Genomic DNA, 18,674 nt, shown 5'->3' with positions numbered 1-18,674 from the left:
AAGCTTAGGAACCTAACGATACCGACCCTACGCTATGTCCCAGGACAACGATCAAAATGGGCTCATGGAACGTACACACTCTACGTACGGCAGAGCCTTGAAACAAATTGATGATTGTAGTATCGTGTAATGCACGTCTTGACTCCTCGTAGTTCCACATGCGATTGCTCTTTATTGTTTTTCCATCCCAAGTGACCAGTGGCGGGTCAAGCCTCTTCGAGGCCCTAGGCGTTATGATAGACGGGGCCCCTTCACCAAATTCTTTAAGGGGGGGGGGGGGTTTGGTTTATGAATCATACACTGCAAATTTTATAAGTTGGCTGCAGTTACATTTTTTACAGAAAGCTATTGAGTAATACATGGTTTTATCGTTTCACTGAGTATCAGTAAAACAAATTACTGAAAATGCAGCTGATGGATGGGCTTAGTCCTATCCTTTTTGTCTATACTCAAAAGAAGTTAAAGGTCGAAAAGTTATCGTTTTCGCTAAGCTAGTTACGTTTGTCTTTTATTGACAAGAACAATGATTCTAAACGATATTTTCTTTCCTACTTTACAGTTTCCAGCTCGTGTTTCATAATACGGACGATTTGATTTAAAATTGTCATCGTGAGCATAACATGAAAACAATATTTTGCTTTTACGTTGGTGTTTACCTTTACAATGAATACTGAAGTACCGTCTTGCTTCGAATTACGGCCACTTCCTTTTCAACCGGTCAGAGCGATAACTTGTTGCACGCGGGAAAAACAATATTTTCATTCGAAAGTAACTGGAAATACCTTGTATTGCAGTATGTTTGTCTCAAGTAATCCACGGACCACAAGTTGGAGACCACTGCTTTAGATCAGCTGCTTTCTAAATGATCGAGCGTTGAGGGCCAGGATAATGCATTTTTTACACATACATTATTATATTATTACAGTTAATACACAAAATAACTGGATTAAACAATTGGTTATATTGGTGCGATTGGTTATATTGTTGTTTTTCTTAAATTATTATATCATCCAAGCAAGTTTCAAATTCATTTTATTAAATTACAATAACTAAAATTGATTGTAAAGATTCTTCAATTAAGAGTCTGCAGCATAGTGTGCAAAAGTCATAAAAACTTCAAAACAATTAAGCAAAATCGCAATATTGCTTCTTAATGTACCCTTCCTTCCATGTTGCAAATTGTTTTCAGGATATATCTGAAGATGGTACAAAATCCTTAACAGTTGAAAAATTATCGAGACAAACGTACTATCGTTCAGTACTATTATGAGGCCACGGACAAGTAAGGCCAGGTCAGACCAATTGATAGTGCATTTCTTTAAAAAAAAGCTCCAAGAAATCGTTGCATCCTTAAAAGCAATAGTGTGTAACCATTGTTCTCGTAAAATCAACAGTCAGGTTTTTATGGAATTATTCGTTTCTATTTTCTAATTTCTCCTCAAATTTGACCATATTGATTGGTCCGACAATCCATGTTATGATGATCAAATTTGGAAGAGTTCATATTCGATATGAATTGTCTTATTAAAATATGTTCAGTTAATTTTTAATGAATAGGATCTTCCTATCTTTCAAAATCGCGCAAATATTTTCTCGGGCCTGACTGCATATTGTGGCGAGCCGGACTTTGCCGACCGCTGCCGACAGCTTAATTAGTTCAAACTTTACGCGATCATTCATATCGATTTTTCCTTTCCGTCGACCCTTGCCAATTTGACCCAAACCCTTCAACAGCTTGCCTTTCCACCATCACTTCGTCCAGACCACAATTTTGACTGGGGCCCCAAAGGTTAGCCGGGGCACGAGTTCTTAGTTTTTGCGTGATAACATAGACACAGGCCAAATTAAAAAGCGCACACATCGACATCGGAATCGATTCTTGAATGAAACCTCCACAGATAAAAAGAGCGTGCTTGGTGTCAGCCAATTTTTCTTGCTAATTTCTCCGGCTACGAACCGTTGTGTTGAGATCGGTTTCGGAGCCTTTTAATGTCGTATGTGCGTGTAGTTTGCGTGAGGCATCTCTTGTAACGGATTTCGCTTTACCCAACTCGCGCGTAGCGTTCAATGCATTTGATCCATCGCGTTGGGCCAACGATGATGAAATGGTATTGTTTTGAGCGTTCTACGCTTCCAACTAAAGTGCACATGTTAAACAAAAATATTGCACATGTTAAAAAGGCAAATGTTTTCTGCCTCTGATAGTAAAATGCTTCTGAAAAATAAAATAAATATGCTTCTGATAGGTCTGGTAGTAATAGTAAATCTGATTGTAAACATAACCCCCGGGAAGAAAATGGGGGTATATTAGGTTGACAACATCAAATGGAAGGGGCCCCTCAATCGACGGGATCATCAACGGGGTCCCAAATGGACGAGGCAATAGAGATTGTTCTTCGTATTATGGCTTTGTATGGCTGTATGTAGATACATCTGTAACGGTTTTTGGTCTTGTTGTATTCGCAAAAATTGAAATAGTCGATATAAATATATATATATAAATGAACATGGTCCATAGGTTCCTTGAGTATTTTTATACCCTTCCCTCCTTCCTTCTGGTTGAAACCTTTCCCATTTCCCCTTCTCTTCGGTCTACAAACTTGATGTGTTCAATTAGGGCCAAGAATGAAAATTTTAGTTTTTGCATTAAAAGACATACACAATCCACTGTCCCAGGCCAGGAATGTGAATACCATTTTTCGCGTGAAAACAGCTGTCTGCTTTCGGCACAAAATCGCAAAGCGGTAGCAGGGGCCCCGTATACAAGAACAATACGGTTCATCCCAGCCAAGAGCGCACACAATGACATCGATTTAACCATTTCTCGAATGAAACCTCAACCCACTGAAGCACCCCGCTGCGCAAATTCGAGCAGTTTCCAGCGCAGAAAATGCACCAAAATCTGCGCTGGCCAGCGCAGATTTGGCCTGGTCTCCCGCGCTGTTCTTCAGCGATTTCTGCGCTGGGTCGCGCAGTTCGGGCAGTTCGGACAGTTCGGACAGTTCGGGCGGCGGAGCAAAAAAAAAACGGTCAAAAAATTTAAAAAAATAATGGCGCCCATTTTTTCGTCCGCTTCTTCCTCTCCTCTCCCTCCTTCACCCTGGCTTGCCTTACTTGAGCTTCAGCCCGTGCCTTCCGCCGCCAGCTGATTGGGTGTTGTGGTGTATGCGTTGATACTTATATGTGCATTGCGGTTATGTATTGTTATTGGTGGGTGTTAGCATTTATTAATTAGTGTGTGACCTTGGGACGATGCGGGAGAAGCTGGATTGGGATTTAAAGTGTTATCGGTGTATTGATGGATTATTTTATTTCGTGCCGCTGCTGATGAGACCATTCGATGCCCCTGCCAATTGAGGGTGAAGAAGCCTATTTAAAACAAGCGTAGGAGAACGTCTAACACTAATCTAATATTTTTTTTTTTGAACATGTTTGATGCTTCAACGACCTTCTAAGCATCATGTAGCACAATGTATAGTGGCTATAATTTTTTTTTTAATGTGCCGAAATTTGTCTCGAGTTTTCGGGTCTCGACACACACACACACAGCGCGTAGAAAGTGACCGTTCACTCTATCATGCCGCGATCCCCCACCCCGCCCGGCGCTTTGAATGAGGATGCGCTACAAGAAAGCTGAACCAGCCGTTCTACCGAAAAGGTAGCCGTACTCGCTCGTGCGGGAAGGGGGGGGGGGGGGGGGGGGGGGAGTGCGTGCTTGCGCGACTTCGGGGGTGCGTGCTCGCGAGCGCGCTTTCGTGGGTGCGTGCTGGCGTGCGCGTGTTTATGCAAGTGTGCGCGCGCGTGTGTGTGTGTGTGTGTGTGTGTGTGTGTGTGTGTGTGTGTGTGTGTGTGTGTGTGTGTGTGTGTGCGTGTGCGAGTTTGCGCGCGCGTGTTTGTGTGTGAGTTTGCGCGCGCGTGTTTGTGTGTTTGTGTGTGTGCGTGCGTTTGGAAACCCCAAAACTATTTGATTCTGATGCGTACATCTTCATCCGCTGCGGCTACAACGTCCACGCATTTTCGATCTCGCTACCTGAGAGACAACACAACCATTGGCATTGGCATCTTTGCGATCGGCTCTGCTGTTGGGGGTATTAAAAAGACACATGATGTAAGCAAACGTGCGTGTGATTTTTTGCACATTTATTTCTAATTCAGCTAGCGGACGCAAGTGGAAACAACATTTTGAATTGAATCCATACAAAAGAGGATTCTGGATTTGTTTATTACGGTGCGCGTATGGTGCTGCACCTGTCCGTCCAGAATCTGGTGGCTTATTGGTTTGGAGTAGTTATCATGACGCCGATTGACCGGCAATGCCTTGGAATGGGTTCGGATCGGTAGGCTCATGTTTTGGTCGAGTGCATTCCGTGCATTTGTCGCGCCACAGCAGTAGACCCGGCAGCAACAAAGTCAAGACAAACTCTTACCCGGGTGTGGACTGCTACGCTTAGTTCTTTTTATTATTATTATTATTATTATTATTATTATTATTATTATTATTATTATTATTATTATTATTATTATTGGCGTAATAGCCAACGCGATCATGCCGGCCTTTTCACGACTTGAGTACCACGTAGCCGGATAGTCACCTCTTGCTACGGCGGACGGTTCATACGCGGTTAGAACCCACGACGGGGGTACTGCCACACTGTCTCCTGCTCGATGTATACGCTGCAGGCAGGGGGAAGGATGGACCTCCACGATAAAAAAAAACACCGTCATGAACCAGCGGCGGACCTAACGGTAGGCGGACTAGGCGGTCGCCGATGATCTCTACAAGTGGACAGAGTATTAACGACAAGGGCCCCCGGAAAGATGGTCGTTAGGGCTCCGTGGCTGGAGAACCATTTGCACCTCCCCTCCCCCCATGGCGACAACAATTTTAGGGCCTGTGACTAATGATCGTAGGGGTCCCATGGCCACCCCCCCGCCCCCCCCCCCCATCCAGGATGCTGGTTTCACAATCAGGTTGCGTTCTTGATGCTGGTGGAACGGAAAGTGCGAAAATCAGCGCCGGGCTGAACGTGTCAATGCGAATTAGAGTTCTGCGCGATGCACAACAAACCCTCCTGCGTGAACTAGCGATTCCATAGTCATTTTTACGTGGCAGCGTTTGAACTCATTGCGCTTTTTTGGTTTGATTTGTTAAAATGCAACTTCATCGCCGCAATGTTTGTTAACGGCATTTTTAGGCGCCACAGCAGCTCGAGAGCATTGACCACACGCGAGAATGAGATAGCGCTAGGGAGGGAAAGAGCACGGACGATGGCTGACAGCGATTGGCCGTCTGACGCACCAACACATCCAAACCTTCGGCAGCGCGTTCAGGCGAGGGGTATGAGGCGGAGCCAGGGACGGGCAGCTCGACGAGCTGCTCGACAAATTTGCCGTTGGAGAGAAAAAGAGGGCATGATAAAATTCTCAGAACGCCTTGATTTCTTCCGTCGCTTTGCGCAGCGGGACCGTTGACCAAACGACCTTCCTAGACTTTTTAAAGCAACGCGAGCTTGGTGTCATTTTTCCTGCTAATTTCTCGGGCTACGAGCCGGTGTATTGAAATTTTGTTTAGGGGCCTTTAAATTTTGGTCTGTGTATGATGTGTGCTTGTGGCTGTTGAAACGGGTTTTCTTTGTGGTTAAACGCAGCGCTGTTCTGTGTTCCGTGCATTGGATTTTAGCAGCAAGTGTCTCCGCGTTTTTTTTGGTGAGCTCGTGCACCGACCATCCACACCAAGACACCAAATGGACGGGGCCCCTTATTGATGGGGCCTCCTTACCGACGGGGCCCCTTCATCGAAGAGTCCACATAATCGTTGGGGCCCCGTAAACCACCTTTGACTTTTGGCTTCAGTATAGCTGTAACGGTTTTTTATCTTGTCTTCACGCAAAAAGTTGTATGTAAATAGTGATAAAACATCATTTTAATGTTAACATGGCCCAGTTCCTTTTTGGACATATGAATACCACCCCTTCCCGATTTCCCCTATTTGTCAGTTGACCACAGAAGTTGAGCAGGGCCCCGCGTGAAAATTTAAAGTTTTGCGTTAAAAGCAGGCACGCCACGATCTCAGGCTTGAGATGTGAATACCATTTTTCGCGTGAAAACAGCTGTCTGTTTTCGGCACACATCTGCAAAACAAGTATAGGGGCCCCCAGCCAAGCGCAGGCACGTTTTATCCAAGCCAAATTGAAAAGCGCACACATCGATATCGATGGAATCGTTTCTCGAATGAAACCTCTACCCACTGGAGCTCCGTTGCTTGCTTGATATTAGTCAATTTTTCCTGCTAATTTTACCGGCTACGAGCCGGTGTATTGATATTGTGTTTCGGGGCCTTTAAATTTTTGTTTGGGTGTGTTGTAAGCTTGTGTTGTGTAACGGGTTTTCGGTGGTAGTTAAGCGCAGCGTTCTGTGCATTCCATTTTAGCAGCAAGTTGCTCTGCGTGGTTTTGGGTTTGGGTGTCTCGTGCACAGGCCACCCACACCAGCAAAAATTGACGGTTTCTCGCTCTGTCCAATATATTGCGCCAACGATGATGAGGTATTGATTTGAGCTGTGCGCGCGTGTCGCAGCGTTCTTCGCTTGCGACTTTGATGCAAGTATGGCAGATTTCTTAGAACATTTAATGTGCTGCTTTGAGTAGTACGGGGCCCCGGTTTTCTGCAGTTCGGGGCCCTCGACAAAATACAGTGAGTGAAGCGATGGGAAAAATGAATTAATTAAAAATGAGTCTTTTTGAAATAGATAGTAAAAGACCCATCCAGAGGGAGGGGGGGGGGGGGGGGTGGGGTAGATTCGATACGAAGTCGAACATCCACAATGTCGGGGCCCCCTAGATTGCCGGGGCCCCTGGCGGCCGCCCAGTCCGCCCACCGTTTAACGCGCCACTGCAAGTGACATTTGCTCGAAATTGTTTTTCCATATCTGCTCGATTAGTACTCGATACGCCTGAAATTGTGGATTTGTGTGTGATCAAGTGTGTTGAAAGCGCTAAGATTTGGTGAGTTCGTAAATTAGACTTTCTTCTATCAATGAACGATGCCGTCGAGCTCATTTTACATTAGTAGTTTGGATTTATTAATGAAAAACAAAAGCAAATTTTTTGTGACGTTATTTTATAAAAAATCGATAATATTTAAGTATAAAATGGCTACATGACAAACTATAATGATAGAAAACATCATTTCCAAGCAAGTCTAGAAGAAAACTGTTGTTATGAACCAACGCAAGATGATTCTCATGAGAACTGGATTTAGTAATGAAAACATAGAACAAAATTTTATAGCAAATAGAGAGAATTATATTGTCAAAATTAGGAATAAAGAAAACTCTCTTCCGTTACTGCATCCAACCAAACAAGACGTGTTTTCTCTCAGCTCCGAAAATTACCCTAGTAATTTACAACAGGTTATGGGCCCAGACCCAATCCAAAATTAAGTAATTAATATTCTATCGAAGATAAAAGTGCCACACTTTGCCGAACAAAGAGTGAAATTTTGTGTACGAGAGAAATGAGCACGGAGGAAGCGAATTCCGCAGGACCGAGCAGAGAGAGCGCAGGAGCAGCAGCACTAAGCGGCCACGCGGTCGGGAGCAACAACCTCGCAATGAACGTAGGTATCGAAAAGTTGAAAGGACGGGAGAACTACGTTTCGTGGGCCTTCGCGATGAAGATGATGTTGTGTAGAGAACGGTGCTGGGATATTGTAACGGCTAGAGACGATAAGGCGCTAGACAAAGACATGGACATGCGGGCATTGTCCACTATCGCGCTTAGCTTAGAAAAGCACAATTACAGCCTTGGGATGGACGCTAATACAGCAAAGGAAGCTTGGGAAAAGCTTAAAGCTGCGTTCACTGATGATGGTGTGTTTAGACGTATCTCTTTATTGCAAGAGCTTGTTTCGTTCAAATTAAATATTTTTTCTTCGACCGAAGCATATGTTGATGCAATAATGTCTACGTGCCACAAGCTTAGAGAAATAGGCTTCGAAGTGAGTGATATTTGGGTTTCGTCAATCCTGCTGATGGGATTACCTAAATATTACGCGCCCATGGTTATGGGATTGGAAGCATCGGGAATGGCCATGAAGGCAGATGCGATAAAGTTAAAAATTTTGCAAGAAGTGAAAACCACGTGCCACAAAGATGATGAAGCGCTCTTTAGTAGAGGTAATCCTAATCTGCGTAAAGGGGGAGGAGCAATGAAGAGAAGCACAAAAGAAGTTACATGCTACAATTGCCAAAAGCTAGGGCATTTTGCGATTAATTGTCCTGAAAAGCAGAAGCACAAGAAAAATAATAAAACACGTGCAATGAGTTCTGTGTTGGCAATGGGTGATGTGAGTGAATGTGAATGGTACTTTGATTCAGGAGCAAGTTCGCACATGGCAAAATCAGGTGTAGATTTCTCGGAAAGACAACACATATGTCACGAGGTTAGTACGGCAAACAATGCTAGCATGAAAGCTATTACGAAGGGCACAGTTTCCGTAAATTGCCAAGAAGGTGCGGTAAATTTATTAAATGTGTTAGAAGTACCAGACTTAGCTACAAATTTACTATCAGTTAGTGTTGCGTGCGAAGTGCATGCAGAATAAAAAATAAAAAGTGAAAAGACACAAGATCGGTGAATTTCCACGAAACGCCAGCCGTACCCCCCACGATGAACGTCGCTACCAGCACGCGCAGCACCGGTACCGTCTACACAAAGGATTGCTCGATGGATTGATCGATGCGGAATTTCTGGAATCGCCAGTGCAAACAGATGTCGCCGGGAGTGACAATGGAAACCGGGAGCGCGATGGGAGTTGGGGACAAACGGGAATGGGAGTGGGAGGAAAGGCGTAGAATTTTGGGTTAGTATCGTGCAGAAAAATTGTGAATTTTTTCGTATATAAGGGCGGCTCAAGCTGGAGCCAAATCAGATTCGAACGTCATTCCGTAAAGGTCATTCCGTAAAGACATTCGACTTGTGACAGCTGAAGTGTGCGGACGTATTTCTTATACCTCCTGCTCTGTAGTCTGTGATTTGTTACCCGGTATTTTTCCTCTTTGTTTCGTGTGCGACCTTGCTGTGAAGTGTTACTTTTAGCCGTTCAATGCAGTCCTTTTCAGGACTGGTTTTACGTGGTTAGGGATAATATCTGTATCACAGTGAAGTGTTTGTTGGTGTGGTGATTCTGTGATTTAAACAGTGATTTGAAATTGAAATAAATAGTTGTTTTAAAAGAAATATTTTTACATTGGGCTGGCACCATGTCAGACCCTCCCCACTTAGGGGGGAATTTTCCCCCTCCCGGGACCACTCGTAGAGTGAGACCTATGCCCTCATGGATGGACAAAGACAATGAGAATGGTGAACTAAAGTATTTGGTGCTTCAAATGGCAAATGACTCTGTCTTGCCCGTAAACCCATTCATCGTAGGTAAAACCATCAAGGACGCCGTTGGCAGTGATCTTAGTGAGTTTGGCCGTAAAATCGACAGTGGAAAGAAGCTTTTGCTGAAAACTAGGAACCAAAGCCACTTCGAGAAGCTTCAAAAAATTACAAAGTTAATTGATGGAACCCTTGTGAAAGTTGCTCCTCATGTGACCCTCAATAGTGTTCAGTGTGTAATTTTTGCCCCGGATCTAAAAGGATTAAGTGATGAAGATATTCCGGAGAACTTGAGTGACCAAAAAGTAATGAATGTTCGGCGTTTTACGCGTAAAGTGAATGGTGAAATTGTACCAACAAACATTTTTCTGCTTCGAATCAATGCTACCTCCATTCCGGAGTTTATTCGCCTTGGTGCTTTACAAGTAAAAACAAGAGCCTATTACCCGAAACCAATGCAGTGTTTTAAGTGTGGACAGTTTGGACATACACAGATTCACTGTAAACTGTCGCCTACCTGCACTAACTGTGGTACCCCTGCGCATGGAGAGTGCACCGTAGATCCCGTGTGCATAAACTGCAAGGACAACCACAGCACCACGTCTCGTACCTGTCCCCGCTACATTCAAGAAGAACAGGTCATCAAGTACAAGATCGACAACAACTGTTCTTACGGTGAGGCACGTAAAGTTCTGCTTAATGCTACCCATTCCATAAATTCTAGTCCCATTCAAAACCGCATCACATACGCACAACAGACACACACAGTAGATGAAAAAGACACCCAAATTGAAGAACTCAAGAAAAAGAATGAATCTCTAGAAAAAATGATAATTTTGCTTACACAAACAGTAACTAATCTAACAACAAAAATCGAAGATCAGGATAAAACTATGAAAAGAATGTGCAAGAATTTTGAAAAGAGTTTAGAAAAAAAGAAAATAGAATCTCAAATGGAAATTGAAGAGGATGAAAGTGAAGAAGAATTAGACGATTTTAGCACGGAAGAAAGCACGGAAGAAAGCACTGAAGAAGAAACTGAAGAAGATAATGAAGACAAAAAAGTAGAAAAAGTAAAACATGTAAAACAAAATGACGCAGACGAACAAAATAACACCACTAACAAACGGAAACGTTCCCACCAAAAGAACACCCCCTCCTCGGAAGAGGAATCCCAACCCCGAAAAATCATCCCCATCTCTCCCTCATCCCAATCCCCCAACCCTCCCACATCCAATCCTTCTCCCTCTGTCGCCTCTAAAAAAACTCTTAGATCTAACACGAAATCTGTAGATTAGTTTATAATTTCAATATTAACAATATCCTTCTGATTATAAGCATTAACTTTTATCCATTTTTCCTTTACTACATAATTCAATTCATCATATCAATCGAATAACTATTCATCCATATTTGCATTATCCTGGAATATCAGAAGCATGAACCAAAATATAGAAGAACTAAAACTACTAATCAATAAACACGATCCAACAATAATCACCCTTCAAGAAGTAATGACAGTTCCCTCTCTCCTTAGCTCTCCTCTTAATAGATACAATTGGTACACTAACATACACCCAACCATACCTCATCATAGTGTAGCTGTAGGCATTTTAATACACATTCCATCAAATAGAATAGCTATATCCACTAATCTTCCCGCAGTAGTTGTAGAAATTTCTTCTCCCGTACAATGCTCCATAGTATGTTTATATCTTTCTCATTCAATCAACCCTTTTACAATAATTTCCGATCTCACTAGTACCTTTCAGCAAATTAATAAAAATTTAATTGTTTTAGGGGATTTTAATGCCCAACATACCACCTGGGGATGCTCGACCTCATGTAACAGAGGGAACAGCATTGCTTGTGTTTTTGAAACAATTGGTCTGGAAGTAATTTCAAACCAATCCGCTACACGTATTTCTCCCATAAACGGCAAAGGCTCCATACTTGACTACTGCGCTGTGTCATCTTCTATGGCACAGCAGTTCACAGTTACAGTTTCTAATGACACTCATGGTAGTGATCATTTTCCACTTTTAATCCACAGTAGTTTAAATCCCCAGCGGCCTCTTCTCCGCCCCAGGTGGAAATATGAGGAGGCCAATTGGGCAGTTTATGAAAGAGAAATAATATTCAATCTTCCACTTGATGAAAATCCCCCTCTCTCTCGCTTTACTGCATGCATTGAATACGCCGCTTCTCGGAGTATTCCCCGTACAACTGGAAAACCTGGAAAAAGATGTGAGCCATGGTGGAACGCAACAGTTGCTGCAGCTATTAAAGCTCGCAGAGCTGCTTTGCGTAAATTCCGCCGAGCTAGCAAAAATCCGGATAATTTTTTCACACCAATTTTTGCTGAGGAATTTCGTACAGCCAATCGACTTGCCAAGGAAGCAGTTCGTCTTGCCAAAAAGAATTACTGGGATAATTTCATTAATGAAATTAATCCTCAGTTATCTAGCAAGGAAGTGTGGAGACGAGTCGGTTGTTTGAATGGTAAAAATCAACAAAGCTCCACAATAGTTCTCAAAACCCAGGACACTATCATTGCCCCTGCTGAAGTACCTGAAGCCTTTGCCATCCACTTTTCTGATGTTTCTGCCACACACAATTATCCGAGTAATTTTCAAACCCATAAACTTAACACTGAATCTGTTCCAATTTCCTTCCCTGATGCCACTGAACATAGATACAATAGTCTTTTCACATTAACTGAACTCCATTGGGCATTAAGGAAATGTAAAGGTAGATCTGCTGGTCCCGATAACATAGGATATCCCTTACTGCAAAACCTCCCTGTAGAATCTAAATCCACCCTTCTTAACATTTACAATAGTATTTGGTCTTCTGGTAATATTCCTAATGATTGGAAAAGTAGTTTAACTATCCCCATACCCAAACCTAACAAACCTAACAACAACGTTGATAGCTACCGTCCAATCTCCCTCCTTAGCTGCATGGGTAAAGTTTTAGAACGCATGGTTAATCGCCGCCTCTCGCAAGAATTAGAAGACAGAAACCTGCTTAGCTCTGACCAACACGCTTTTCGGAGCGGGTTGCGCACGGAAACATATTTTGCCAAATTAGATGATACTATTCAAAAATCAATAGACCAGGATCATCACATAGACTTTGCCATCATAGATATTTCCAAAGCTTTTGATCGCACTTGGCGCCATTCCATTCTTTCTCAACTAGCTTTTTGGGGCTTTGGTGGCCGGCTCACTAATTTCATAGACAATTTTTTTACAGACAGATCATTTAGAGTCCTAATCGGTAATAGTGTTTCTAATCCATATCCTCTAGAAAACGGTGTCCCTCAGGGCGCCATCCTTTCTCCTACACTTTTCCTTATCAGTATAGAATCTCTGTTTTGCTCCATTCCATATGAAATCAAACCTTTTGTCTATGCCGATGATATCATTCTGGTCTCTTCATCGAGATCTGTTAGCACGTCTCGTCAGCTTCTCCAAAAAGGAGTTGACAAGATAAGGCAATGGTCTCGGTGGACAGGTCATGAAATATCCCATTCCAAATCTCAAATCCTCCATATCTGCAAAATGGGCTTTCATCGCAAACTACCAATCAAACTTCACAACCACATCATACCAAATGTAAACTCAGCGAAAATATTAGGTGTTACATTTGACACAAAACTTACTTTCATTCCCCACTCCAACCGGATAAGAAAAGAAGCAAAAACCAGACTGAACCTCTTTAGGATGTTAGGAGCTGGACAACATCGTGCATCACGTCTAACACTTCTGCAGATCCTCAATAGCTGGCTGCTTCCCAAAATTCTCTACGGTATTGAGATTGTCTCTCGCCAACGAGAAAACTTTGAGAAGCGTATTGCTCCCATATACCATACAGCCATCCGCCTTTCAACTGGAGCCTTCTGCACCAGTCCAATCCTCTCTCTACTTTGTGAGAGCGGACTTCTTCCTTTTGATTACATTATCACCAACAGATTAACAGCAGCAGCAGGACGCATCCTAGAGAAGGACATCAAAGCCGAATCATTTATCAACAGAGTCAATGCACAATTTCTTGCCCTTACCAACAACCAGCTTCCCCATATCAGCAAGCTTACCGGACGCGGAGGACGCCCTTGGTATCGTCAACCGCCTACAATAGACTGGTCTTTAAAAGATAAACTACGTGCAGGAAATTGCAGCCATATCGCCGGCCATCATTTTACCAGTCTCATCCAAAGCAAATACCAGAATCACCATCATATCTTTACCGACGGCTCTGTCCTTAATGAATCCGCCGGTTTCGGTATTTTCTCCTCCAACAACAGTTGTGCCATCAAACTACCAGACCATACCTCTATATTCTCAGCTGAAGCAATAGCCATGATAGTCGCCGCGCAAGAAAGTATTTGCCTTAATAAACCAAATATTATTTTCACCGACAGTGCCAGTGTTCTAGCCGCCATAGAACACGGTAACATCCGAGATCCGCACATCCAACTATTAGATCAACTTGATAACTCCCCGATTATAACATTCTGCTGGATACCTGGTCACTCGGGTATCAGCGGAAACGAGAAAGCTGACCAACTTGCAAACCAGGGTCGGCTCCGTCCTCCAGAAAACAACACAACCATAGCCCGCAGAGACTTCAACAAATGGAGCAAAACAATAGTTGACCAAAAATGGAACCTCACCTGGCACCGGAAACAAAATTCTATTCTTCGAACCATCAAACCATCAATAACAGCCTGGAAAGACACACACTCCAGCCAGAACCAACGAGTGCTATCACGCCTCAGGATTGGACACACCCGGCTTACACATTCCTATCTCCTAGAAAAGTCCAGTCCACCGTTATGCAGCTTTTGTGGCGTAAACATTACTGTTCGTCATATTCTCACCGATTGCCATGGATACACCACCGAACGCGCCTTATGCCATCTTGATACCAGCATAGACATCATCCTATCACCCGACCCCAAATGTCAGCGAAAACTCCTCAAATTCCTCCGTATGACAAACCTTTATAAAGAAATTTAGTTTATCAGAATAATATGTGTCGTAAATTAATATTGATCTTAAATTGATAATTTAATAAACTGATCTTCCTTTTAGTTTTAAGCTTAGTTTTAAGGTAACCGAGCAAACTCGGATTAAGGTTTACACAGGGAGGAAATGCCCTGGGTAAGAAGATTGTTAGGTTTAAGTAGTTTACGAAGAGGCGAATGAAGCCGAAAGGCTCAAAGTCTCTATAAAAATCAATAAAAAAAAAAAAAAAAAAAAAAAAAAAAAAAAAAAAAAAAAAAAAAAAAAAAAAAAAAAAAAAAAGATTCGAACGAAAAGCCAAAGTGTTAAGAGCTTCATTTCAGAACATCCGAAATAATCCGAATCTCAAGGAACGATCCCCCTTTCTGTTGCATAGACTCCCGAGGTAGCGAGGAGCACTAGCTGAAGGGCTTGGAGAATTCCCCGTTGTAGCCGTAGGAGCCGGAACCTTCGCCCGGCGGAGCCCCTCGGCCGCAACATTGGTGGCTCCAGAGAGGAGAGCCTCACCGTAGATAGTGTCGTCGCGTCGTTGTTAGACCGGAGTGGACGAGCCGTGTAGCTACCGTGCTCTGTGTTACCAAGTGCGCCGTGGTCCCGAGTGTCCAGCCGCACCGGAAGGGTCGAGCCCAGAGTGTGCTTCTGGAACCGGAGTGTCCAGCCCATCCGTGACGTCGTCACATCATCATCAGACCGGATTGGAAGAAAGCTAAGTCCGTGCTTCTGGCCAGAGTGTCCAGCCATCCGAGTCATTAAAGTGCGCCCGAGTGTCCAGCCGCATCAATTTGTGTTTTTGTCATACGTCCTTCTGTCGAAGTGGACCGGATTGGAAGAAAGCTAAGTCCGTGCTTCTGGCCAGAGTGTCCAGCCATCCGCGTCGTTAAAGTGCGCCGTGGTCCCGAGTGTCCAGCCGCATCAATTTATGTTGTTTTGTCATACGACCGTGTGTCGTAGAATCGTCGTGAAAATGAAGAGCAATTATTTTGTTGAGAACAAAAACGGCGCATGTCGCCTCTGTACCGAACCAAACGGTGATAGTCCGTTTGTTAGATGTAAGGAATGCGATCGATATTTTCACCTGGCCTGCGCCAAACTATCGGCGGTACCAACCGCAGAAGAAGAATGGTTGTGCATAAAATGCCAAGATATCAAGATACAATATCAACAAGAAGAAAAGAAAGGCACACCAGATCAAGCCATATTAGAACTCGCTATGGTATTACAGAACAATAGTTTGGAAGCTAGCCGACATATCAAGAAAACCACATTAGTAAACCTTCCAGAATTTGATGGAAAACCACAAGACTGGCCGCATTTCAAAAAGACATTTGAAGACACAACAATAGAAGCAGGTTTTAGCAAGCTAGAAAACTTGAATCGATTGCAACGATTTGTTAAGGGAGAAGCCGAAAAAGCAGTACGAGCCTTACTCTTGGATCCGCAGAACGTTTCGGCCATCATGGGTCGTTTAGAAGAACAATTTGGAAGAGCGGACCAAGTATACAAAGAGCTATTGAAAGATGTGGTGAAAATAAAGGTCGAAGGACAAATGAGAATAATGGAGCTTTCTGACGCTCTTGATAACCTTGTTACAAATATTAAGATTTTAGGAAAAAGATCTTACTTGAATGATCCTCGACTGATCGATGAATTGTTGGCAAAACTTTCGATCGATAAACAACTGAATTGGGCACAGCACAAAGCCAGTCTAGAGGCAGCAAATTCTGAGATAACGCTTGACCAGTTCAACGATTGGATGCGCCAAATATCAAAGGCATTGCGAAGTCTGCCAAAAAGAACAGAGCGACCACAGAACAAGGTAAATGTTCACAAATATCACAATCGCAAACCACCACGAAATTCCCAGCAAATGAACATTGCTCAAAACTTGCACACAGTTTGTCGCTTGTGCAAAGGACAACATACGTTGCCAGAGTGTGAAAACTTTTTACAGAAAAACATTAGTGACCGAATTGCATTCACCACCCAACACCATCTGTGTTTCACATGTCTCCTATCCAGCGAGCATGTCCAAAGAAACTGCCCATTGTCCAAAGTATGTAGTGTGCAGGGATGTATTCGGCGGCATCATCCTCTGTTACATGAAGTGCCCCAGCCAATATATTATCACTATAATGACGTACGTGTCTACTACCAGATCGTTCCGATAACCGTACGCAATGGGTCAGTGACTATGAAAACGTTTGCTTTCTTGGACGCTGGATCGTCACTAACACTCATGGAGGAAGATTTGGCAAACAAGTTAGGTTTACAAGGCCGGCAAGATCCATTAACAATGACGTGGACCCAAAATCTAACGGTAGATCAAGACACCAGTCGTCGAGTGCAACTTACGATTGTAAATGATCAAGGAAAAGAATTCCTATTGAAAGAGGTGCGAACCGTTAAAAATCTACAACTACCACAACAAACAATAGACACCAATAGACTGCTTGCTCTTTACCCACACCTGAAAGGCATTAAAATAGAATCGTTTACAAACGCTTACCCTACCATCCTAATCGGCTTAAGTCACAGCCACCTTATCATGCCATTAGACCGCAGAATGGGCCGTCCAGAAGAACCGATGGCCATCAAAACAAAACTCGGATGGATAATATTCGGAAATGAGTACATACAACCGGCAACAAGATCTGATCATTTCATGGTACACAAAAACGAGGAAATGATGAATAAAATGATCCAACAATACTTCAGTAATGAAGATTTTGGAGTGAAAGTGACAAAACCTCTTGTGCCCAAAGAGATAGAGCAAGCGAATAAAATTCTAGAAAAGACGCTAGAGAAAAAGGATGGATATTATCAAGTGGGACTGTTGTGGAAACCAGAAGTGGCACACTTCCTAAATAGCTATCCAAACGCACTGAAACGCCTAGTAAGTTTGGAAAAGCAGTTGAATAAGAATAGAGAACTGCAAGTTTGGGTAAAGAACACATTTGCAGATTACATACAGAAGGGTTATCTGAGAAAGTTGACGCCAAGCCAGGTTGCTATTACAACACCAAAAACTTTCTATCTACCGCATTTCGTTGTAGTCAACCGAAACAAACCGATACCGAAACCACGATTGGTGTTTGACGCGGCTGCTGAAGTAAATCACATTTCGCTGAACTCCCAATTACTATCTGGCCCTGACGAAATGGCTTCACTTTTCGGTGTCTTGCTACGTTTTCGAGAAGGCAACATCTGCGTCACAGGGGACATCCAAGAGATGTTCCACCGAGTAAGAATACGGGAAGAAGATCAGGACTCTCAGCGTATTCTGTGGCGAGATTGTGAAAACCGGTGTCCCGATGTGTACGTCATGCAAGTCATGACATTTGGCGCGACTTGTTCGCCTGCGTGCGCACAAGTAGTAAAGAATACCAACGCAACTGCCCACGCCGAAACACACCCTCTGGCAGTAGACCCAATAGTTCGACAACATTATGTTGACGACTATCTCGATAGTTTTTTCACAATGGAAGATGCAATTGAAACAGTGAGACAAGTAATTGAGGTACACAAAGCTGCTGATTTTCACACAAGAAATTTTACCTCAAACCGGGGGGAGTTACTGAAAACAATTCCTCAAGATCGTGTACAACAAAAAACAACTTCAGTACAAATCGAAGAAAAGGGCCAAGACTACGAGAAGATACTTGGTGTTCATTGGAACCCAACGATCGATCATTTTGGGTTTCAAGTCAAAATGAACAAAGTAACAAAAGACAGGCCAACAATGAGAGAAGTTCTAAGTTTTGTCATGAGTGTTTACGATCCGCTGGGCTTAATAAGCCACGTAACAATAGCTGGCAGAATTTTAATGAGAGAACTTCATGTTATAACGAAGGATTGGGACTCCACCATTCCAGATGAATTACAAGAAAAATGGGAAGAATGTCTACGCGTAGTAAAGAGTGCCGAACACATACGAATTCCGAGGCAATTGGTGAAATCCTTGAATGATCCGCTAGAATTGCATACTTTCGTAGACGCTTCTGAGAACGCATTTGCTGCTTGCGTATATGCCCGCACTGTAACTAAGGAAGGAACAGTTTTTATTAATCTTGTGGCCGGAAAGGCACGCGTGGCGCCAATTAACCCATTGTCCATTCCTAGGCTGGAGTTACAGGCTGCGGTTCTGGGTGTACGTCTAACCGAAAGTATAAGAAAAGAACTTCGCCTATTCGTAAAACACATAACATACTGGAGTGATTCGGAAGTAGTATTGAGTTGGCTCAAAAATAGACGTAAATACGCA

General features: G+C 43.2%; 1 protein-coding gene across 1 annotated transcript; it reads left to right on the top strand.

The window, feature by feature from the left end:
• The first annotated feature begins 9,262 nt into the window (after positions 1 to 9,262).
• LOC125907473 (uncharacterized) lies at positions 9,263 to 10,692 on the top strand. Its single transcript, XM_049610072.1, has one exon. The coding sequence runs from the start codon at positions 9,263 to 9,265 to the stop codon at positions 10,679 to 10,681; it is 1,419 nt and encodes a 472-aa protein (XP_049466029.1). The 3' UTR covers positions 10,682 to 10,692.
• The last annotated feature ends 7,982 nt before the right edge of the window (positions 10,693 to 18,674 follow it).

The sequence above is a fragment of the Anopheles coluzzii genome, chromosome 3 (assembly GCF_943734685.1).
Source record: "Anopheles coluzzii chromosome 3, AcolN3, whole genome shotgun sequence".
Lineage (NCBI taxonomy): Eukaryota > Metazoa > Arthropoda > Insecta > Diptera > Culicidae > Anopheles > Anopheles coluzzii.
Note: the sequence above shows the minus strand (reverse complement) of the source record. Positions and strands in the feature narration are given on the sequence as shown.